Source organism: Oncorhynchus mykiss, chromosome 29 (genome assembly GCF_057628025.1).
Source record: "Oncorhynchus mykiss isolate SJ-2025 chromosome 29, ASM5762802v1, whole genome shotgun sequence".
NCBI lineage: Eukaryota > Metazoa > Chordata > Actinopteri > Salmoniformes > Salmonidae > Oncorhynchus > Oncorhynchus mykiss.
The window spans coordinates 36,376,973-36,402,509 of NC_143050.1; the positions used below are offsets into that span (position 1 = coordinate 36,376,973).

General features: G+C 42.4%; 1 protein-coding gene across 4 annotated transcripts; it reads right to left on the reverse strand.

Moving 5' to 3' along the window:
- Positions 1–14,619: 14,619 nt before the first annotated feature.
- On the reverse strand, positions 14,620–23,258 carry arrdc3b (arrestin domain containing 3b). 4 transcript variants are annotated; one of them, XM_090227105.1, is made up of 8 exons: positions 23,077–23,258; positions 17,769–17,850; positions 17,475–17,622; positions 16,955–17,057; positions 16,474–16,730; positions 16,134–16,278; positions 15,881–16,035; positions 14,620–15,772 (listed from the first exon to the last, which is right to left on the reverse strand). In XM_090227105.1, coding segments are annotated over exons 2-8 (924 nt in total). In that variant the 5' UTR covers positions 17,771–17,850; positions 23,077–23,258; the 3' UTR covers positions 14,620–15,658. The 4 variants fall into 4 exon arrangements, with proteins under 4 accessions (XP_090083231.1, XP_021446301.1, XP_021446302.3 ...); XM_021590626.3 differs by having other exon boundaries at positions 21,364–23,174; XM_021590627.3 differs by lacking the exon at positions 23,077–23,258 and adding an exon at positions 22,193–22,412.
- Positions 23,259–25,537: the final 2,279 nt, after the last annotated feature.

Here is a 25,537-nt window from a genome sequence, read left to right on the forward strand (position 1 = left end):
AGGTTGAAGAGGCGCTGCTGCGCCTTCTTCACAATGCTGTCTGTGTGGGTGGACCAATTCAGTTTGTCTGTGATGTGTACACCGAGGAACTTAAAACTTACTACCCTCTCCACTACTGTCCCATCGATGTGGATAGGGGGGTGTTCCCTCTGCTGTTTCCTGAAGTCCACAATCATCTCCTTAGTCTTGTTGACGTTGAGTGTGAGGTTATTTTCCTGACACCACACTCCGAGAGCCCTCACCTCCTCCCGGTAGGCCGTCTCGTCGTTGTTGGTAATCAAGCCTACCACTGTTGTGTCGTCCGCAAACTTGATGATTGAGTTGGAGGCATGCGTGGCCACGCAGTCGTGGGTGAACAGGGAGTACAGGAGAGGACTCAGAACGCACCCTTGTGGGGCCCCAGTGTTGAGGATCAGCGGGGTGGAGATGTTGTTACCCACCCTCACCACCTGGGGGCGGCCCGTCAGGAAGTCCAGTACCCAGTTGTACAGGGCGGGGTCGAGACCCAGGGTCTCAAGCTTGATGACGAGTTTGGAGGGTACTATGGTGTTAAATGCTGAGCTGTAGTCGATGAACAGCATTCTCACATAGGTATTCCTCTTGTCCCGATGGGTTAGGGCAGTGTGCAGTGTGGTTGAGATTGCGTCGTCTGTGGACCTATTTGGGCGGTAAGCAAATTGGAGTGGGTCTAGGGTGTCAGGTAGGCTGGAGGTGATATGATCCTTGACTAGTCTCTCAAAGCACTTCATGATGAAGGAAGTGAGTGCTACGGGGCGGTAGTCGTTTAGCTCAGTTACCTTAGCTTTCTTGGGAACAAGAACAATGGTGGCCCTCTTGAAGCATGTGGGAACAGCAGGCTGGGATAAGGATTGATTGAATATGTCCGTAAACACACCAGCCAGCTGGTCTGCGCATGCTCTGAAGGCGCGGCTGGGGATGCCGTCTGGGCCTGCAGCCTTGCGAGGGTTAACACGTTTAAATGTTTTACTCACCTCGGCTGCAGTGAAAGAGAGTCTGCATGTTTTGGTTGCGGGCCGTGTCAGTGGCACTGTATTGTCCTCAAAGCGGGCAAAAAGTTATTTAGTCTGCCTGGGAGCAAGACATCCTGGTCCGTGACTGGCCTGGTTTTCTTTTTGTAATCCGCGATTGACTGTAGACCCTGCCACATACCTCTTGTGTCTGAGCCGTTGAATTGCGATTCTACTTTGTCTCTATACTGACGCTTAGCTTGTTTGATTGCCTTGCGGAGGGAATAGCTACACTGTTTGTATTCAGTCATTTTTCCAGTCACCTTGCCCTGATTAAAAGCAGTGGTTCGCGCTTTCAGTTTCACGCGAATGCAGCCATCAATCCACGGTTTCTGGTTTGGGAATGTTTTAATCGTTGCTATGGGAACGACATCTTCAACGCACGTTCTAACGAACCCGCTCACCGAATCAGTGTATTCGTCAATGTTGTTGTTTGACGCAATACGAAACATATCCCAGTCCACGTGATGGAAGCAGTCTTGGAGCGTGGAATCAGATTGGTCAACCCGCGTTGAACAGGCCTCAGCGGGGGAGCTTATTGTTCAAGCTTCTGTCTGTAGGCAGGGAGCAACAAAATGGAGTCGTGGTCAGCTTTTCCGAAAGGAGGGCGGGGGAGGGCCTTATATGCGTCGCGGAAGTTAGAATAGCAATGATCCAAGGTTTTACCAGCCCTGGTTGCGCAAGCAATATGCTTATACAATTTAAGTGAGATGATCCACCTGCCACCTCAATTACCTGGGAAACCTCCCCAGCACCGACCAGCAGTGTGTCCTCTGCGGCCACAGTTGGTGCAGGGAACGGTCCCCCCTCCGGTCCCCCTCATATCAGCACCTCCCAGCTTCATCGGGGTAGGATCAGAGGTGCTGGGGGATGGAACTGACGGACCCCGATCTGGACGTCCGCGGGATGCCAACAGGTTATCCAGCCGGATGGATAGGTCCACCAGCTGGTCCAGGTTAAGGGTGGTGTCCCTGCAGGCTAACTCCCTACGAACGTCCTCGCGTAAACTACACCTGTAGTGGTCGATCAGGGCCCACTCATTCCATCCCGTGCCGGCGGCCAGAGTTCTAAAATTCAGAGTGAACTCTTGAGCGCTCCTCATCCCTTGTCTTAAATGGAACAAGCATTCGCCCGCCGCTCTCCCCTCAGGGGGATGATCGAAAACCGCCCGGAAGCGGCGGGTGAAATCTTTGTAGTTGTCCAACTTCGGGCCTTCTCTTCCCCAGATGGCGTTGGCCCAGACCAGTGCTTTTCCAGTCAAACAAGATATGAGGGTACTCACTCTCTCGCGTCCTGAGGAGGCCGGCTGAACAGCTGCCAGGTAGACCTCCAGCTGGAGTAGGAACCCCTGGCACCCGGCAGCCGTTCCATCATAATCTCCCGGGAGTGAGAATCGAATCCCACTGAATCCTGATGAAGGAGGTGTGGACATCTGGGTCGGTTGTTGTGGGAGCTGGGAAGGTGCTGATGGGTGAACCGGAAAACCACTTCTCTCCCATCAGTCCATGGTGTGCAGCATGGCTGTACCGAGACTCTGTAACATGATCGTGTGCTGCTGAACACGCTCCTCCATTGGGAGAGGAGGACTGGCTGTACCTGCTGACTCCATTTGTGGTGCGTTATTCTGTGAGGACGTTGGTGAATGGAAAAATGCAGAGTCAGGCGCAGGACACAGATATGAGTAATAGTCCAAAATGTACTCAAAAATAAGTAAGGTTCCAACAAGGAACAAACACAATAATCCAGAGCACTAACAACGAGAACCCACATGACAAACAATAACGCACAAAACAGAGAGGGAAGTCAGAGGGTTAAATAAGGAACATAATTAATGGAATAGAAACCAGGTGTGTATGATCAAGACAAAACTAAATGAAACATGGATCGGTGGTGTCTAGAAAGCCAGTGACGTCGAACGCCGCCCGAAGAAGGAGAGGGACCAACTTCGGCCGAAGTCGTGACACCGACACTCCATCTTAACTCCTCCATATCTACTGTATTGGTTGAACAGTGCAGAAGAGAGAACCTCTCTCTACAGTTTTTTTTCTTCTCATCAAGACCAGTATCGAGGCTGGGGCATCTAGTTACATGTGTTTCTTTTACGCCTGATACATTAGGTTAAACCGATCACCTTTTGGGTTAGTGCACAGTGGCAAGAAGTGACAATCACACAACACCTTTTTTTTAAACTAGACAAGTCAGTTAAGAACAAGTTCTTATTTTCAACGACAGCCTAGGAAGAGTGGGTCAGCTGCCTTTTTCAGGGGCAGATCGACAGATTTTTACCTCGCCAGCTCTGGGATTCGATCTTGCAACCTTTCGGCCATTGCTCTAACCACTAGGCTAACTACTACACGGATGACCCCAAAAAATACTCTCTGTCTGGCTACCACACATAAACTACTTTCTGTCACTAAAACCAAAAGTGAAACTAAATTATATAAAAACAAAGTAGAAATGTTTATATAAAACTTAAACTCAATAAAACTCGTAAAGTGAATCTAAAAATGAACTTAAACTGAATTTCAAACAAATTTTAAAACAAATAGAAATAAAAACGAATATAAAACACAAAACTATGATAACCTTGGTACACACACAGCCTCGTGCCGGTTAGGACCTTTTCTTGTCCTTGTTTCCTCCCCAAGGGCGTGTACATGACAGTATCTACACTGGGCAGTGATGTAGTGGTAAAAAGAAATAGGTGGGTAAACTCAGTTCGCCGGTCACAGTGAAAAAAGTTATGCTCCTTATACTTTCAATGCATTTTTCTACAAAAGGAGGGTAAACTGTGATGCAAAAACATTGGTCATTAATCTGTGAACGCTTCACTACACCACTGAAGATGGGATGACACGTGTGTGTGTGTGTGTGTGTGTGTGTGTGTGTTTGTGTGTGTGTGTGTGTGTGTGTGCGCGTGACATGAGAACAGAGGGAGGAAACACTGCCTTTATCTGACTTCCTGACATACTATTTCTCAATATGACCACAACTACTACACTGATGAGAAGGAAAAATACTCTCTCTCTCTTGGTATCTCTCTTCCACTCTCTCTCTCTCTCTCTCTCTCTCTCTCTCTGGGTATATCTCTCTCTGGGTATCTCTCTCTCTCTCTCTCTCTCTCTCTCTCTCTCTCTCTGGGTATATCTCTCTCTGGGTGTCTCTCTTCCTCTCTCTCTCTCTCTCTCTCTCTCTCTCCTCTCTCTCTCCTCTCTCTCGCTCTCTCTCTCTCTCTGGGTATATCTCTCTCTGGGTATCTCTCTTCCTCTCTCTCTCTCTCTCTCTGGGTATCTCTGTCTCTCTCTCTCTCTCTATGGGTATCTCTCTCTCTCTCTCTCTGGGTATCTCTCTCTCTCTCTCTCTCTCTGGGTATCTCTCTCTCTCTCTCTCTCTCTCTGGGTATCTCTCTCTCTATCTCTCTCACTCTCTCTGGGAATCTCTCTCTCTCTCTCTCTGGGTATCTCTCTCTCTCTCTCTCTCTCTCTCTCTCTCTCTCTCTCTCTGGGTATATCTCTCTCTGGGTGTCTCTCTTCCTCTCTCTCTCTCTCTCTCCTCTCTCTCTCTCTCTCTCTGGGTATATCTCTCTCTGGGTATCTCTCTTCCTCTCTCTCTCTCTCTCTCTGGGTATCTCTGTCTCTCTCTGGGTATCTCTCTCTCTCTCTATGGGTATCTCTCTCTCTGGGTATCTCTCTCTCTCTGGGTATCTCTCTCTCTCTCTCTCTCTGGGTATCTCTCTCTCTCTCTCTCTCTGGGTATCTCTCTCTCTATCTCTCTCTCTCTCTGGGAATCTCTCTCTCTCTCTCTCTGGGTATCTCTCTCTCTCTCTCTCTCTCTGTCTCTACTGGGTATCTCTCTCTCTCTCTGGGTATCTGGGTCAGGGTGGTGACTAAGATAATGACGTTCTAGCAAATAATGGGACTGGACTTCACATCCTTTACAAAAAAACACACAAAAGAATTACATGAGAAAAGATCAAGTGGCAAAAATGTATGTATTCTGACACTTTTTTTTCTCAATTGAACAAATTACATGAGAAATGTTCACGAGTCAGACACATGGTTTTCCAACACATGGTTTTCCAACACAAGTGAACAAATCACCGGAAAAAAGTAACGTGGGAAAAACAGACACGTGAGTTAGAAAACTGCATTTTCACATTTTAATTTCAACTAGGGCTGTCAAACGATGGAGTTTATTGCAGAATTTAAAGTAAAATAAGTAAAGTAACGGTTAGCAAAATAAGGTCAATTTATAAACACACTTTATTTAACCTGTAAAGTTGTGAAGTTAAGTTTTTGACATGACATTGTTGTTTTTATCTGTATAGATTATGTATTTTTGATGTTTTCAGACAAAGCGAGAAGAAAAAAATCTGCACTAAAATTACAAAAAGTTAGGTTGAGTTTAGGGCTGTTGATCATCTTACCATCACACCGGCGGTCACGAGTCATGAAGTCAGTAAAATTCCACGTGCCTGTTTAGTCACGCTAACTAGGCTTCTCCAAGCTTTGATGCTGCTGATGGTCATTAGTAACCTACGAAACTTGCTAACTGCCTGGTACTCAGCACTCTATTGTGACTTGTGAATGATGCCCAACGTAAGGCAAGAAACAATGCCTTTTTTTTTTGCTTTTTCAAATCATAGTCACACATCTCATGTACTGTAGCCTAGCCCAAAGACCTATATGTTTTGAAAACCTATAAGGTTTGTATCACAAATAAAGTGGCTAAATAACTTTTTCAAATGAAGCACATTAATTGGCTTTACAAGAGGTGTACAGTCATGGCCAAAGGTTTTGAGAATGAAACAAATATTAATTTTCACAAAGTCTGCTGCCTCCGTTTGTATGATGGAAATTTGCATATTCTCCAGAATGTTATGAAGATTGATCAGATGAATTGCAATTCATTTCTAAGTCCCTCTTTGCCATGCAAATGAACTGAATCCCCCAAAAAACATTTCCATTGCATTTCAGCCCTGCCACAAAAGGACCAGATGACATCATGTCAGCGATTCTCTAGTTAACACAGGTGTGAGTGTTGACAAGGACAAGGCTGGAGATCACTCTGTCATGCTGATTGAGTTCAAATAACAGACTGGAAGCTTCAAAGGGAGGGTGGTGCTTGGAATCATTGTTCTTCCTCTGTCAACCATGGTTACCTGCAAGGAAACCTGCAAGGATATTGCTGCCAGTAAGATTGCACCTAAATCAATCATTTATCGGATCATCAAGAACTTCAAGGAGAACAGCTCAATTGTTGTGAAGAAGGCTTCAGAGCGCCCAATAAAGTCCAGCAAGTGCCAGGACGTCTCCTAAAGTTGATTCAGCTGCGGGATCGGGGCGCCACCAGTACAGAGCTTGCTCAGGAATGGCAGCAGGCAGTTGTGAGTGCATCTGCACGCACAGTGAGGCGAAGACTTTTGGAGGATGACCTGGTGTCAAGAAGGGCAGCAAAGAAGCCACTTCTCTCCAGCAAAAACATCAGGGACAGACTGATATTCTGCAAAAGGTACAGGGATTGGACTGCTGAGGACTGGGATAAAGTCATTTTCCCTGATGAATCCCCTTTCCGGTTGTTTGGGGCATCCGGGGAAAAAGCTTGTCCGGAGAAGACAAGGTGAGCGCTACCATCAGTCCTGTGTCATGTCAACAGTAAAGCATCTTGAGACCATTCATGTGTGTGGTTGCTTCTCAGCCAAGGGAGTGGGCTCACTCACACTTTTGACTAAGAACACAGCCATGAATAAAGCATGGTACCAACACATCCTCCGAGAGCAACTTCTCCCAACCATCCAGGAACAGTTTGGTGACGAACAATGCCTTTGCCAGCATGATGGAGCACCTTGCCATAAGGCAAAAGTGATAGATAAGTGGCTCGGGGAACAAAACATCAATATTTTGGGTCCATGGCCAGGAAAATCCCCTGACCTTAATCCCAATGAGAACTTGTGGTCAATCCTCAAGAGGCGGGTGGACAAACAAAAACCCACAAATTCTGACAAACTCCAAGCATTGATTATGCAAGAATGGGCTGCCATGTGCCATGTGGCCCAGAAGCTAATTGACAGCATGCCATGGCGGATTGCAGAGGTCTTGAAAAAGAATGGTCAACACTGCAAATATTGACTCTTTGCATGAACTTCATGTAATTGTCAATAAAAGCCTTTGACACTTATGAAATGCTTGTAATTATACTTCAGTATTCCATAGTAACATCTGGCAAAAATATCTAAAGACACTAAAGCAGCAAACTTTGTGGAAATAAATATTTGTGTAATTCTCAAAACTTTTGGCCACAACTGTAGAGCCTAACTCGCATACATAAGCAGCTCGTGAGTTTCAAGTTATGGCAAGATCATTTTCACCATAAAAATGCACCTTTATAATAAAAGCATTACATGCATAATCGCATTTGCAGTGACTTTTGATAATGGTGTTTGCCCTATAGCCTACTGCCCGTGTACGCATTGATGTGCTTACAATGTCAAGAAATAGCCTAATAGTTTATAAACATTTTAAGTGTTCTGATCTGTTGTGGCAGCCTCATTGCATAAAACAAGTGTTTTTATGCTAGTGGATGTATTAATTTGGGATCTATCGCATCCCACAACCTTCCAAGACTATGTTTGGAATATTTATTTCTTGCACAAAATATAATAGGTTAACTTTTGTACTATGGGGGATAGTAGATTGACATAGGCTACTGTTATTGCTGTTTGTTAGGCCTACTCATCTTGTTGGCTGACGAAAAGTAAATGTGGACAATTCTTCCAATATCTTCAATATGCACCTTGGAATTGGATAAGGGCAGTCGCGTCCCCGATGTGTCTGTCTTCACTTGTAGCCTGTCACTTGTAGCCTGTGACAAAGACCCAATCACCTGATGGAGAGCCATGTGAGTGAGAGGTGCTTCGGAGCACAGCACTCGGGGAGAAGGGCACAACTCATGGAAAAGGGCACAATGCAGCACTCCGAGCAAAAGACACAATAGTGGCTGCAAAAGGCATAGATTTTTTTAGGGTGCATTACGGCCACACTAAGGGGATGCCACTGGGAAACTCAAGGCATCATCAAGTGCTTGTCAAATTGTGAATGAGAGACTGATGAATTGTCTACAGCATGCACAAAAAAACAAAGCAGAGTTCATGCCTTTAAAGTTACTTTTTTCAAACCATCATTAGAGTCGCATGATGTAGCCTTAAAATATATTAAAAATCAAAACATATAGCCCAATGTTTGTAGAACAACTAAAGTTACATTAATAACTCTAAATTATGCATATCGGAGTACCTATTTCTTTGTTAACCGCTTAACACAGAATAGCCGCATGTGCGCACTCCCTCAAATCATTTGGAGAAAATATACTTTCTTTTTATTTAATTCAGCTTTGTTCAATTGTATTCTTCATACTATAAAAAAACGCCACTAAGCAAATCTTGTCTGCTAAATGAACTAGTGTTGCCCACAGCCACTTGGCATAGCCAGATCGGGACCTAACATAAGGACAACTCAGACTATGCTATTCTGTTCTTCTGAAATAGACTACATTTTATTTATATAATGTTTCTTTAGACCTGTCTAAAGTAAATAATGGATTTATTGTGATGGTGTAGGCTATATTACATGGACTTATTAGAGATGTTCCAAAGGTCTGCATCAGTAGCTTGTAGGCTATGTGTGGAAGCCAGGGAGATGATGAATGTGTTTATGTTAATTAACGGTCAATTACCGTGAGACCGACAGTTATTTGCTTGACGATCACCGGCTGAAAAATAATTGTGACCTCCAAAGCCCTACTTGAGTTAATTAAATATGGGTGGCTCAGAAATGGCTCAGAAATATTACAAAATATTTTCACATGTGGAGTTTTCTTGCATGTGAAACTGAAAAATGTTATTTCCACGTAATAGATTTTCAATTCCACATGTGAACTTGAGATTTTCACATGAAAAAGTTTTTCACGTGTAAAACTACATATCCATGTGAGGTGAGAACATGTTTTTCCTCTCACGTGAAAAGTTGGTGTTAAAATGTAATACATGTGAAAATATGGTTTGTATTATGGAATGTGCAGGCCATCAAATCAAAGGCAGTCCTTCGATATAAAGTTGTTTTTCACTAAAATGAAAGTGTGTCAGATTGTCAATCTCACGAGCTTGGAGTAATAACAAGTTCAACTACTTAAGACATTGACTCGAATCTAGGTTGTGCCTTTAGATTTTGAGAAAATTAACAACTAAGGATGTTTAACTTCTCATTAACTTCTCTAACCCCAAATCCCAGCCTGGTTTGATTGGTCTGCTTAGCAAGCGTCCCCGCAATGTTGCGCCTCTTGGTTTAGAAACTCTATGGCTAGGGCCTTTCTCTATGTGTTTGTGTGTGAGTGGGTGCGTTTGTGCATGCGTGTGATTGGGAATGGTTCATCAGCAAACTTTTTAAAGATCTTTGTCACTCTATCCTGCAGTGCCCATTACAGTGTGCATGCGTGTGATTGGGAATGGTTCATCAGCAAACTTTTTAAAGATCTTTGTCACTCTATCCTGCAGTGCCCATTACAGTGTGCATGCGTGTGATTGGGAATGGTTCATCAGCAAACTTTTTAAAGATCTTTGTCACTCTATCCTGCAGTGCCCATTACAGTATTGCCATAGTATACAGAGTATGACCTAACCCTGAGAATCAGAAAGATGGGTAGGGAAGGAGAGGGATGAATAGATAGAAAGAAAGAAATAAATGACTTGACAGAAGCCTTGTTTATACTTGGCACTCATCCGTTGTCCTGATCTTGTCCACATTCTTTAAAATGCTTTATTTATGAATATATTTGATTAACAATACAAAACATCCACATACAAACTACAACATACAGACGCACACAAACATCCACAATATCTCCCCTGCCCAGACCCACCTGCTCGCACCCCCCGCCCGCATCACTCTTCGCCACATGGCCTCAAAATGCACCATTTTATTTCTCTCTGTTGCCTATGCACTTTCAACATTTAGATAATAAAGCATTTTACCTGTCCATTGTGTTAACGATGGAGGATTGGTTGATTTCCAGTTCTTAAGTAAGCGTTTTTTCAAGATCAATGACGAGAAAAGTAATCACTGCACCCTCATAATCACTGCACCCTCATAATCACTGCACCCTCATAATCACTGCACCCTCATAATCACTGCACCCTCATAATCACTGCACCCTCATAATCACTGCACCCTCATATGCCATGTATTGACATTTGCAATAGAAGTAAATTTACATTGTAATTCTTCTGACAGCCAACTTTCTAACTACGCCCATAACTTTTGGACTTGTTCCAACATTCCCTCCATCTTGTGCCAATATCAGTTATTTTTAAGTCTTGGTTTATATTTTTTTCTAAGAGGTTGTCAGTTGGATAGGCTCTCTACAAGGTTTTGTATATCTTACCTATTATATGAACATCCTTTTTTTGACTGAAATAGAGTTCCCTCGAGATTGCTCTGATGTCCCAAAAACAAAACAAAAAAATGGAAATGAAACATTTAAGTTGGATCTATTTCAAAATATCTACATTGGTTAGTCCAAAATTGCTTTTTTATTCGGTCATGGAAATACATGTATTTCCTATTACTAAGTCATTTATGGTTTCTATGCCTTTAGTTTTCCATGTGGACCAATTTATAGATGAATTCTGAAAAGCTATCCAAGGATTGTTCCATTAGGTTGTGTTTTTAAGGAATGATATTTGTTCTTGTAGAATACATTTCATTTTCTTCCATACTGTTATAGTGTTCTTAACTATGAAGTTGTTAATGTTCTTAACTTTATCCTTAAAGAATATACACATAAAAAGTTTCTGGGGATGAGCATGCAGATCTTCAAGATGTAAGCATTATTCCTCATTAGTGCATTTAACTATATTTTATTTTATTTATCTGTTATTTTAAATGTCGCAAGTAAAAGCCCTGATTGGTGAGTTGATACAATTCCAAGTCTGGAAGGTTAAAACCACCCTCTGTAAAGGTTTGGTATTACCGAGAATAAATATAACAACTTTGGGAGCCATGCCATTCCGAAGAGTTTTATTCGACCTGTAAGATTTATGGGAATATTGTTCCATTTAATTATATCTGCTTTTATACTGTTAAGAAATGGGATAAAGTTGTCATTATATATTTGTTGTTTCTTGTCACTTACTAAGCATCCTAAGAATTTGATATTTTTTGTGGTACACTTAAAGGATTGCTGTAGATCATGAGTTAATATTTTTATTTTTCCTATTGCCATTATTTCATTGTTTTCCAAACTCATTTTATACCCTGAGATTTTTAAGTATTTGAAATGATTTTTTAGCAAGGAGGGCATTGAGTTTTCAATTATTGGTCAGGTATATCAGAAGATCATCTGAAAATAAGTTTAGTTTATATTCATGTTTACCAATACTGATACTAGTTCGTTTTGTGTCCTGTCTAATTCTTTCTGCAAGTGGTTAATTTGCCAGTGCAAACAGGAGGGGGAAAGAGGACATCCCTGTCTTGTACCCCTTTCTAAAGCAATTTCATCAGATAATGTATTATTTGTGTATATTTTTGCTTTAGGACATTTATATTATATTTTTATGAAATGTATTATTTCAGCTGGAAAGTTGAAGGCTTCCAAAGTGTTGAATAGAAATTCAATACAGTCAAAAGCCTTTTTGGCATCAACAGCCATTATTGATAAATCTATATTAATATATTGTGTATTGTATTAAACTGAAATATGTTCTTCTATTTGTTTGTAAATGTCTATTTTTAATAAAACCCTGTTTGATTGATATGTATCAAGTCTGGGACGACATTTGCCATTCTATTGCTTATGAGCTTTGTGGTTATTTTATTGTCACAACTGTTGTTTATTTGCGATTTATATAGCTTTTCATATAAGCTTTTAAAATGGCATTTATCTCATATATGTTTCTAATTGATGCATTTGTATCTTTAAAAATTATAACTGGTTTGCATGTATTCGTTTTGTGAGGGCTGCAAGATGTTTACCTGGTTTATTTGCCATTAAATAGTATGCTTCATTTGAGTTTAACCTGTAGTTGTTGTCGCTCTTCCAAAGTAAAAGATCATATTCCTGCTTAAATTCAGACATTTTATTTTCTTATTTACCTTGTAAAGGACATCCCGGCCAGCCAATCCCTTATGAGCTTTTTCTAAAATAGTGATTTATTTTTCTTTCATTTTAATTTCTAACTCAGATTAAAATTTTGCAGAGTAGGAGATTATTATTCCCCTAATGGATGCCTTAAAAGCGTCCCAGATTATATTGGGACGGCTTTTCTCTGCTGTTTATGTCTACATTTTTTATTTTATATTTTGAAGATTCTCTCTGTTCATTCTCCATATTCCGCCGCTAACTTTATTTTCTGTTGGTATAATTAAGTATGACACTGTCCTGATCTAATATGGCCAGCTGTTTTTAGTCAAAACTTTCGCGTTTATGCACGTTTAATGTTGTGTTAGTGTATGTAATTTGTTTTGTCTGAAATGTTGTTCCCCCTGCTGCTATTGGACCAGGTCTCTCTTGGAAAAGAGATGTTATCTCAATGACAAAAAATAAATAAAGGTTTAAAAAAATGTATAATATAAAAAATATATACTATATAATAAAAAATCCCCATCAAAATATGTCAATTTAAGCTGGAGATATCAGTCTCTAATTTAAGGCCTATGTTGGCCTTCCACATCTGTGGCCGAGCTACAACTGTGCGTGTCGGACTCCTCTGAAGACGGTAATGCTGATGTGCCCACCTCTGTCTGTAGCGTCCGAACCGTTTGAGCAACAAACTCATCTGAAGGAAACCCATAGAAACGAATGGAAGTAGTTTTGTGCCAACAAAATTAAGGCGTTAAATATGTGTCCCAAATTTTTCTTTATATTTTCTGAGCTTTCTTATATCTCCTGGATATAGGACAGACACCTCAGAACCTTATTCCTTATGATAAAAAAACTAAATGTTTTACCCCCTTTTCTCCCCAATTGGTAGTTAGTCCCATCGCTGCAACCGTACAGACTCAGGAGAGGCGAAGGTCATGCGTTCTCCGAAATACAACCTTGCCAAGCGGCACTGCTTCTTGACACACTGCTCACTTAACCAGAAAGCCAGCCCCACCAATGTGTCCGAGGAAACACTGTACTACTGGCGACTGTGTCAGCGTACATGCGCCCGGCCCGCCACTAGAGCGTGATGGGACAAGGACATCCCTGCCAGCCAAACGCTCCCCTAACCCAGACAACGCTGGGCCAACTGTGCGTTGCCTCATGGGTCTCCAGGGTCATGGCCACCTGCGTTATAGCCCGGGATCGAACTCGGATCTGTAGTGACGGCTTAAGCACTGCAGTGCCTTAAACCGCTGCGCCACTCATGATGTCCCCTGTGACACATTTTTTGACTGTCTTTTTTGCCATTTATGAATGTGTTATACAATGCATTTCTATGGGCTACAGTAGTAAAGGCCAAATTCGATATTTGATCATAAAATAAAATGTGGGAAACCAAAATGGCTCCTTAAATTCCAAATCAAACAGCTAAATAATCCGTGGTATAACCATTTTAAAACAATTCCATATGTTAGCTTAGTACCCTTATTAAAAACTATATATATATATATTTTGTTGTGAATTCTTGAAATCTTGTCCACATTCTGATTGTGCCGACATTTTCCAAAATATGTCTACACATGGTAATAAAATGTGTCTCGCATCCATCCATTGTGTCCGTTTTGTGAGCAGATTTTCTGGTACCTCCCCTTTATGCTAACTTTTTGACAGCTGTTTTTTTTTAATAATATGTATTTATTTATTTTAAGACACATATTGATGCCATAACTCAATGGTGCCACTTGTCAATGATTTTAGAAGGTGGGATCATGATTTAAACGGTTCCACTGTCCAGATCTGTCTACACTTAAGATTTCCAGACACGGTCTTTTAATCGTTTACACCTGTCAGAAAATGTGGTCACAAACAGAATGTGGATAAAATCAGGACAAAGCCAAAGGATGCATGTTAGAAAATGGGGCTAGAGAGGTAAAGAGCGAACATGGATGGATAGAGATCAGATTAGATGTAGTGTCAGAGATTAAACTACAGAATCTGTCCAGACCCCAGAATGGAACTAGGTTAGTCTTTAAAATTAGCCTTAGCCAACATCTGTTCTCTTTGTGTGCGGTAAGATACTTACTGCTGATTTGAGTGCTTACAAATGTGAACATTCCTGGGACCCATGACGCATGTCTGTTTCGGATTGTCTGCCTGTAGAGCTGTGTGTGTGTGTACATGTATGTGTGCGTGAGAAAGGGAGCGAAAGAGCGTGTTGGAGGAGACAATGCTCCCTTGTCCCGTCTGTCTCTCAGACATTGGAATGGAAAGAGGGAGACAGAGAGGGAGGAGAAAGAGAGCGGATAGAGGGGAAGAGAGGGCGGGAGACAAGAGCCCATGAGAGGCAGATCGAACAGACAGCTCTCTCTCCAAACCGTAATGTTGTGTAGACACAGTGATAGTGGGGCCCAATAACCCTCCACGGAACTAAGGCATACACAGCTGAAACGCTCTCTACAAAAGGACTTCTTTATTTCATACAAAGGAAGATCGTGATTGCAGTAATTTCCGTAATGGCAATAATAGTGTCACGTACACAAACATAGAAAAACAACAAATACAAAAATATTTTGCACTGTGTATCAGTTTGGAAGTAGAGCTAATCTTTGAATTACAATCTCGGTTGGACTCATTTTGTTTTCAAAACCACAATTGACCTTTTCAACAATTTTTTTAATATATTTTTTTTTACATCCGTCTGTTGCTCTCCATCTTATGTGACACAGAGCTTCTCTCTGTGTCATATGTCCATATACTACAATCAAACAGGTGATTTGTAGGGCACTGTATCTGTGGAGGGTGTAGTGAGGAAAGACACCAGAAAGACAGAGTGGGAGTGAGTGCTTCACCTGTGTCTGTCACACACTGGTCATTTCACCATGCATTTCACCCCAGTCAAGAAACCCAAGACACATGAACACATCTAAAAAAAAAACACATATATTTTCATTTGTTTCCTAGTTTGTTCTAAAAGAGTCTGTGTTCGGTTTCGGGTTACGTGGTAAGAAAACGACGGCCACGTTGCAGCATATATGAGCGTTGAGGAAGAAAAGCTGTGGAAGTTAAGTAGACAAACAACGAGAAAGGCATGTGCAAAATTCACTCTGAGGCTGGAGGAGATTCCTGACCACTGTTTCCAACAGTCCAACAGTGGATTCTCTCCCTTTTCTTCTTCCTCTCTTCTCCTTGCTAGTCTTAGATGTGCCATGTAATGGTCATATGTATCAGAAGCTGGGTCTAGGCACTATCTGTTCATCCTGACCAGCAGAAAACCGCCATGTTGGTCAGACTGAGGCATCTCCTGGCCTCTCCACACAGTGTCTCTCGCAGCTGACATCCCTGTGTCTGTTAACATCAATGGACCCCATCCTGAGGAAACTAAGGATGAGTCGGCCATGTTGGTCCCACTTCAGGGGTCTGTAGCAGTGGCCATGTTGGATCCATCTGTAGGTGACTGGCTCCAGTAGGGGGCTATAATGGTGGCCATGTTGGATTCATCTGTATGTGTAGTTGCCTGTTTGCTCTGAGCAGGTCAGTGTTGTCCTCAGCGAGAGGGTCAGGGGTCGGGTCTCCTGACCTCCACAGCTCGGCTCTGGGTTAGGGTCAACCTGAGGAACACAGAGAGAGATTAGGCCAGTTTGACCTACAATACTGTGTATGTATGTACGTGCATGCGTGGTGTGTGTGTGTGTGCATCTGCGTGTGGGTGAGTGTACCTCGGAGTAGAGAGGTGGGGGCTGGAATCTGAACTCTGTGATGTAAGCTTGCAGCGTTCCCTGGCCCTCTTGGTTGACCTCTGAACCCTCACAGCGCTCCAGACAGCCTCGCCTCTGCTCCTCTGTCACCGCCAGGTCACTGTAGCTGGGGGGAGCTGTGAAAACACACACGACATGCAATTAACATGGGAGAACACACACACACAGTACACACACTCCACACACAGTACACACACACAGGTATATGTCGTACCCTCAGGTCTCTCTGGCCAGCTGACGGTACAACAGTAGCTGCTGATGCTGCTGGTTCGACTGGTGAATGCGTGGAGGGGGATGGTCCCTATCACCAACGGCAACGACAGAGACAGGTTCAACCCCCCAGGGATGTCCACATACACCTGAGAGGGGGAGAGATGGATATTATCTTATTTACGGCCCACATTTTGATGCACTAACTTTTACAATACAATACATGACAGGAAAGTACCTGCTAAACCGGTTAGATTTTAGGAGGTATTTGTTTATTTCATATTCTCCCATATTAACACATGTATTACCATATCAACTATACTATGTTTATTATCATTCTTCACCATCAGTGAGTACTCCACTCTAATGAGTGGACAGTCCAGGATGGATGGGGAGACCGGGGGTATGTGGAGCAGTTTTCCTTCCCAGCTCTGGCTCTTCCCCTGGGACAGGGTGTCCCCACGCAGGGCCGCCACCTGCTGCTGGAGCTGTCTAGCCTTGCCCTTAGCGAAGTAGGTCTGGGTCTGGCACAGCGCTGCCTTGGGCACCACCACCCTGGACGAACAGTTCTCCACCTCCGCAAAGATCTGGAGGGACTCACCTAAGAGAGGAGGAGAGGAGAAAAAGGCTGAGATGTGGGGGGGGGGGGTGAGTATGGGACTGTGTGTGTGTGTGGTGTCCTGAGAATATCTCTCAGCGCAGTATTTATATCTGCAGTGCTGTATGTTCCCTCTGGGGTTTGAGCATGTTGTGTTGTGAAACATTCTGAGCAGTGTGTGGTTAGATTGAGCGGAAATCATCATTAGCCAATCAGGTATTTCTCACCTGGTGTGTATCCTTTCCTCTCTATCTTGGCGCTGAGTGAGATGGGTCCTGAGGCACAGAACCAGCAACACAGGGTCTTGTCCTTAGTGCCAGCTTGAGGGGCCTATACACACAGAAATGGCAGTCACAAATTGCCCTGTGTGACAGCTTGTGTGTGTGTGTGTAGGGGGGGGGGGGGGGTGTACACGTGGGACATTTTGTTTGTTCCCACAAGGTCAAATGCTATTTCTAGGTGGTTTAGGGTTAAGGTTAGAATTAGGTTTAGGAGCTAGGGTTAGGTTTAGGGTCAGGAACTAGGTTTAGGTTTAAGGTTAGGAGCTAGGGTTACATTTAGGAGCTAGGGTTAGGTTTAGGAGCTAGGTTTAGGGTTAGGAGCTAGGGTTAGGAGCTAGGTTTAGGGTTAGGAGCTAGGGTTAGGTTTTTTGGGTTAGGGTAATTGTACGGGTTAGGGGTTAGGGAAAATAAGATTTTGAATGGGACTGAATTGTGGGTCCCCATTTGAATTGTGTGTATTCCTCACCAGTAGCAGTGGTGTGTTGATGTCAATGTGTTCAAAGACAGTGAACTCTTTCTTGACTCTGACAGGCAGCAGCCATGGTCTGTAGAGCTCTGCTCTCACCCAGTACCTCACACTGCCATGCTTCCCTTCAAATGACGTGGCCAGGGGCCTGAGAGAGGGGGACGAGGGGAGAGAGGAAATTGGTTCATAGGATTAGACTTCTTACAGGTCTATCTTTAGATATGATTCCATATTTGGGTTTCGGATTTTATGTTATGGCTGTTATAGGTTTGTGTATGTCCATCTGTTACGTACATCTGTGGTAGCAGGAAGCTGAACGCGAACTCGTGTAATCCTGTGTTGAGAACAGTCAGGGCTTCCTCTGGACTGTCTTCATCTGAAACACAGGAGAACAAGATTCCAAATACCATACCTGACGCACACACACACCCAGTGTACACACGCATAGACACGCACCCACCATTTCATTTCATTGTATCATGTTGCGATTTCAAGTTGCCTAGTGCTTTCAAGTGCCTCAGTCCAAGGCAACACCAAGATAATAAATCCAGTAATAAATGTTGTACGACACATTAAAAAAAACACTGACACATAGAAAAGTACTTTATAGCACATACAACCCAGTCATTGTATTACATTTCAATATTACCCAGTCATGTCATCGATGCGTGAAATACAAAATGTCCATTAATCCATGAACATTTCAGACAGTACAAAGCGGAGAAGACACACCCAGGCAGAGGAAGCACGAATCCCCTTTCACTTCCTCAATCTACATGTCATCGATAAATGTTTATGTTGATGTGTGTATAGATCTGTTTCCTGCCACCTCGGCACTCCCGCATGTTATCTTGTCAGCAGAGAACATTGTGTGTGTGTGTGTGTGTGTGTGTGTGTGTAGAGAACATTGTGTGTGGGTGTGTGTGGTTGTCAAGTCACACCGGCAGAGTGAGGAGAGCAGGCGCATACCGGTATGAACCAGAATGAGCAGTGGATTTTCAGCCGGCTACTCCAACAGACACATTACTACTCGGCCTCCCATTGGAACAAAGCTAACCTGGTCCCGCCCCTCGACTAAGGCCCTTTATGAATGACCGTGTGCTCTGTTATACGGGAGGATGGAGAGACAGAAAGAAAAAGGGAACAGAGACAGGGAGCTATATACAGGGAGGAGGGAAAGAGAAAGGGAGGGAGAGACAGAGGGGGAGAGATTTCACCAAAAAACCCTCATGCCATGCAGCAGTAGAAGCAGCCATGTTATTCTCACAGACAAAACAGAGAGCCAGCAGAGATGGACTGTAGTATCTGAGGTAAATAAAGAGGGACTCGAGAGCAGGTACATTTACGCATCTTTATTAAAAAACCAACAGCATGTTTTATTTGACAAATTCATCAGAGGCAATCAATCAATCAACACACAGCATCAATGAGGGTTATTACAGTGCAACAAAAACTAGGAAAACATTAAAAAACGAATAAACACTTGCAAAAATGTCTAAAAACACGTTTTTGCTTTGTCATTATGGGGTAGATTGACGAGGAAAAACATTTATTCAATCAATTTTAGCTGTAACGTAACAAAATGTGGAAAAAAGTGAAGGGGTCTGAATACTTTCCGAATGCACTGTACTTCAACACCAAGTGAGATAAAAGCAGTGTAGCCGGCAGGCAGCTTTGGTCCAGGAGAGCTACAGCCCAGCACTAACACACCTGGGTCTACAGATGTAGGGTCTTAATTTGAGCCAGATTGCTACAACAGGAAAGTAATCCTGCAGCAACAGGAAATGTGAATTATTATATGGATCGTTATTCATTGACATTTCTTTGCCGGGATCAGTACAAGGGAAAATAAAGTCTGCAATGTCAACGTGGAAATTACAAACTTCAGAAGCCTTTTTACTTCAAATACGCTACAAATGTAAAATGTCCTGCATTGCACAGATGTACTATTTAAACCACAATTAGTCCAATAGGGTGAGTTAGTGTGGGCCTGGAACACAAGCCTACACAACATTTAGCTTTCCAGTTCAAATCTGTTGCACACCTCTGAGGTAAACAGATAATCAGCACATACATGACATCATTTACCAGCCAGCTACATACAGATTTAGGATCTTATTTTGAGCCAGGTTGCTACATCTGAAAACAATCCGGCAGCAACAGGAAATGCAAATTATTATGTGGATTATAATTAATATAATTTTTTTTGGTAGGGGTTGATACATTTGGTTCACAAGGGAAAATCAAGTCTGAAATTTCAAAGTGGAAATTACAAACTTCAGATTCCCTTTGAAACCTCAAATACACCAAAAGTAAAAACTGTCCTGCATTGCAGGAAGGTCCTCCTTCAAGACGGTGATCAAACGAAGATCCTACATCTGTAAGGAACCCTACCGATTAACGTTGTTTTCGTAAAGGCTATTCTGAATTTAGGGTACCGGTAGGTTCGGTGAGTCGCCGAGAAGACAACCAATCTTCTGCTGGAGGTCTTGGCGATGGTATATTGTGGTGGATACAATTGCTCTGGAGAAAATATTGCTTCAGCTCTCAGACATCACCCTGGCAACGACAGCCTGATTCGCCCACACAGAGGTGCATTTACTGTCCTAATTATGAGATAGGAACTTACTCTGCCATATATATGTTTGTATTGCTGTCTTATGTCAAGAGTGTATTTTTATTACGAGTGTATACTAACCATGGGATAGTTTTTCCTTCAAATCTCTTGGTGTTGTTATGCCCTGTAAAGATGCTGAATTAATCCTAGCTGTATCCGTTTACATGTCCCACTAGAACAGCTATTATGCAAATATCACTGGGACTGTTGTTATAGACTGAAACTGAACCTCAGCCTCAACCTCAGTACTACTGTAATTGTTGTAACATATCAATTACTTTATGAGGAAAGGCCTATGTATTTTTTAGGCAATATATATATATATATATATATATATATATATATATATATATATATTCGTTTTACAGTACACTATGGAAATGTAACAACAGCAAATTGATGACAAAATTGCATGCTTTCGAATTGTCATTTCCTCAGACGCAACGACGTCATCCCATATACACGTGGGAGTTCAGACCAATCAGAGGCGACAGAGGTCTGTCTCCCCCCGTGAGTCCCTCAGCCAGTTTGTGAACAGGTTTGAACCGCTTCTAACAAAGGGAGTAAACTTCAGGATGTTATCAGCGAAAGAATGTTCCTGATAAAATTGTACAACTTAAACAGTCATAAAACGTCGAAAATATTCCAACTTCAACCGCTTTCGGTTAGATTGGCCCAATCAAGGTCACATTCGGACTAAATTCTACGGTTTCTTCCCTCGCCACATAAAACGCAAAGGCGTTAACAACTTGTTATGACTGTTAAATCTGAATTAAAAAAAACAAATACTGTAGAATCTACATAAATTGTAATGTGTCACTATACAACATAAATATATGTCATATTTATGTTCCATCATGCGTTATTAAACAGACTAAATTGGACGAGGAAAACCTATGCGTTACACCAGGACTATCTGGTCGCATCAGGACCACTATCCCACCTGACTGAAATAACTCATCAACGGGGGCACACATCATGACATTTGTTCCAATCAATGTGTGATGTGTGTGTTGTGCAGTTTATGTGAAATTGAACCCACCATCACTCGTAACTTACACATGGCGTAACCTATAACCACAGCAATGGCACTGCAGAGCTCCCTAACATGTCAGGAATCCGGTGATGTATAACCGTGTTCTATTTCTAGGTTATCCATTTATTTCAGAACAACCTGAACTAGGCCAACACTACCCATAAAGCCTACTCTCAAAATGTTGCCAACACATCTCTGTGAGAATGAGTGGTAATTATGATGTGGTTGTCCCTTACCTCTCTCCTCTCCTATTAACGTGTCGCTATGGTTTAAGTATTCCACCTCCTCGGTGTAATTCTGAGTGTAGGCAGTGTTGGCCCCAGCGTTGCGGGACTCTGTCCACCGCACCTTGGCTACTCCTCTGGCGGTTATGTTCAGCATTTTGACGCGAACCTCGCCTGCGACTTCGATGATCACCCTGCCGGATACCGAATCGCCACCGGAGTAAACGGGAACATTGTTGTCGTTGAGATAGTCGAAGCAGACGGCTAATGTCTTCACCTTGCCCAGCACCATGGTGTTAGAGAAAGAGCGTATAAGAAATCATCTAGAAATCCCCACACACACCACCCACGGCCACTCTATTGCCCAGCATAGAGGCTGCGCCCTGCGGGCTGGGTCAGTGGTCCTCTCGCTGGCGGTTCGTATGTGTGTGTGAGCGGTAACAGTGGCTGGTAGCTCCTCGCATCCTCCCAGTGCGAGCCTTTGTAATGTGTCCTCCGCTTTCTAGTATGAGCTAGTGATTGGTCGTTCGCGAATTAACGACTCGTTTTGAACGGATCTTTTTGGTGAACGTCGGGAACCAAATCGCATGTGTGAAAGAGCCGTTCATTTGGCTCCCTGATTTGCATAGGCCTAGAGCTAGGCTATAGGCTACTGCTTTTTGAACGATTATCTGTAGATACGTTATAAAAACATTGTCGGAAGATGGTAATTCCTCATTGCAGGAACAAAAGGTCCAAGTGACGAGAGAGCCTCATTATGGTCCACACTTTATTTTTGCATTGTGTAAAAAAACAACACCAGCGAGCTAATTTCGTCAGTTAAAAATGTATTTGAACTCACAGTTTAGACATCTTCTATTTTTCATGGTTTTTCATACATGTTTAACGAAGAGCTGTTTGGGAGCCATCTGAACGGCTCTTTTAGGTGAATGGAGCCAACATTTCCGGTTCATCGAAAAAATACATGAAGTGCAGTCCAAAAGACACACTCTATCCCCTCTGCCCTCAAATTAAGTGGACACTTCTGATTACGTTTCATGACGTCTGACGAGAATACGCTTAAGGGGCGAGGGAGGAAGGAATTCATTTTAAATGGACCACCATAGGCCGGAAATTCGTCACTCTTTCATCCCGCGATGATTGCCCCCCCCCCCCAACCCAACCCCTCTTTTTACCCAGCCGCTACTCTGTTTATCATATATGCATAGTCACTTTAACTATACATTCATGTACATACTACCTCAATCAGCCTGACTAACCGGTGTCTGTATGTAGCCGCGCTACTTTTATAGCCTCCTAACTGTATATAACCTGTCTTTTTACTGTTGTTTTATTTATTTACTTACCTATTCACCTAATATCTTTTTTTGCACTATTGGTTAGAGCCTGTAAGTAACCATTTCACAAATAAACTTTGATTTGATTTGATTGTGTTTTCAGACACTAGTAGCTTGTAGGTGCTTTATATGCGCTACAGTCAATTATGAGTGCACGTCTACTTACATTAAATATAGAATTATTCATTTACGTTTTCATGTTCATAAGGAACATTTTTTATTTACAATTTCCAAAAGATAACAAAAAAAAAACATATTTACATTTCATGATAGGTGTTTGTGCCAACATGTGCATTAGTAGCACACTTTCGAACTTATTTGCATTCATTTTTATTTACACTTGTATGTTGACTTCTCCCTTGATGTTGTTTTTTAAGTTTTCACTGACCTTTTCTTAGCGGATGTACAATCGTCGCGAATTGAATTATGGGGAGTTTCAGGCCCCAGAGTGAACATAATTGTACAGTCGCAGAGCCGACTAAAAACGAGGGCTGAGGGGCATACGTTGCAAACTTCCCTTGCTTGGCTAATCATTTGGACCGCCCTCCAAGATGGCCACTGGATTTCCCCAAGGGCATAAAGCGAGGGTAAGTGGATGTGGGTGTGTCTTTTAAGTGTTTGGACCACCGCCTTGGAATTCCCATGCTGCAACCTGGACTCAGGTATAGATGTAACATAGTAAATGTAAATCCAGACATGCCAATTAGTAAAATATCTAATGTTTTGTATGGTATGTATTAATTTGTCAATCTCCATCATCCATTTCACATGATATGTTACAAAATACAATTTGTATGATCTGTGAAGAATTGTAATTTGTACAATATGTTAAGAAATCGTAAAAAGGTATATATGTTACGAATTCCAATTTGTTGTGGCTAACATTAACTAGGTAGCGAATGCTAACGTGCGCTAGGTAGCTAACCTTAGCTAGGCTAGGGTTAAGGTTAGGAGTTAGGTTAGGGGAAGGGTTAGCTAATGCTAAGTACTGTAGTTGCAAAGTAGGTCAAAAGTAGTAAGAAGTTGCAAAGTTGCTAATTTGGCAAAATGTTAAAGTTGTCCATGATGAGCTTCAAACATGCAACCTTTGGGTTACTAGATGTTTGCGTTATACGCTTACCCATCCACCCTGACCAACCACCGTACTTTAATTTTTGCCTTAACTAACCTTCTGTCTCCTGTAACCATAACATACTGTACTAATTTTAGGGTCTTGGATTTGCTTTTACTATGTTTCGTCTACTCTATGAGACCAGGCTGCATCACTAGTATGAGCCTCCAGGTCTCAAAACTCTTAAAGAGAAACTGCCCCTAAAAAGTAACTCATCCCTTTGAAAACAGCCTATGTGGCATCAAAATGAGTCAGAAACATTTATTCTAGTGCCAAAATTGACTACAAAGTTTAAATAGGATAATTTGACATGAAGTCAGTCTCATCTGAAAAGGAGTTTGGAACCTCAGTTGAGTCACAACGAGTAAATTAATGTTGCGTTTTAATTACAAATATGTCAACAAATCATGCCCCCTTTTGGCAAGAGCCATGCGCAAATCAATTTGAGGGGGATTATTTGAAATACTCTTTGAAGAGGTATGGTTTCAAGTGTCTTTTGAAGATGGGCAATGACTTCTGCTGTCCCAGTTGATGCGAGCTTCAACTGGAAGCCAGTGGAATGTGCGGAGTAGTGGGGTGACATTGGAGAACTTGGGAATGTTTAATTTATCTAACGACGTCAGATATCGTTATTGCTGCTTATGTAGCTAGGTACCTAACTTTTGATTAGGCAAGGCAGGCTAGATAACGTTTTAGGTAATGTTAGCATAGCTAGCTAGCTAACTACCGCATTACAATTTAGGTCTTATAGCTCAAACAAGTGTATTGTCTATACTGCTGGTTATGTAACGCTATTATTGATAATGCTGCGGGTTGGGTCAGTGGTCTTCTCGCTGGCGGTTCGTATGTGTGTCAGCGGTAGCTCCTCGCATCCTCCCAGTGCGATCCTTTCTAATGTGTCCTCTGCTTTCTAGTATGAGCTAGTGATTGGTCGTTCGCGAATTAACGACTCGTTTTGAACAGATATTTTTGGTGAACGTCGGGAACCAAATCGCATGTGTGAAAGAGCCGTTCATTTGGCTCCCTGATTTGCATAGGCCTAGAGCTAGGCTATAGGCTACTGCTTTTTGAACGATTATCTATAGATACGTTATAAAAACATTGTCGGAAGATGGTAATTCCTCATTGCAGGAACAAAAGGTCCAAGTGACGAGAGAGCCTCATTATGGTCCACACTTTATTTTTGCATTGTGTAAAAAAAAAAACACCAGCGAGCTAATTTCGTCAGTTAAAAATGTATTTGAACTCACAGTTTAGACATCTTCTATTTTTCATGGTTTTTCATACATGTTTAACGAAGAGCTGTTTGGGAGCCATCTGAACGGCTCTTTTAGGTGAATGGAGCCAACATTTCCGGTTCATCGAAAAAAGACATGGGTTACGGTCCAAACACGTAAAAGACACACCCTATCCCCTCAGCCCTCAAATTAAGTAGACACTTCTGATGACATTTCATGACGTCTGACGAGTATGTACTTGCAGGGCAAGGGGCGAGGGAGGAAGGAATGAATTTTAAATGGATCACCCTTGGCCGGAAATTCATCACTCCTTCATCCCTCGATGATTGTGTTTTCAGCCTTTCAGTAGCTTGTGGGTGCTTTTATATGCGCTACAGTCAATTATGAGTGCATGTCTACTTATATTAAATATTTAATTATTAATATACACTTACTGTATGATTGCTAGCAAATTAATTAGCTAACTAACGTTAGCCTGCCTAGCTGGAACTTCTGAAGAA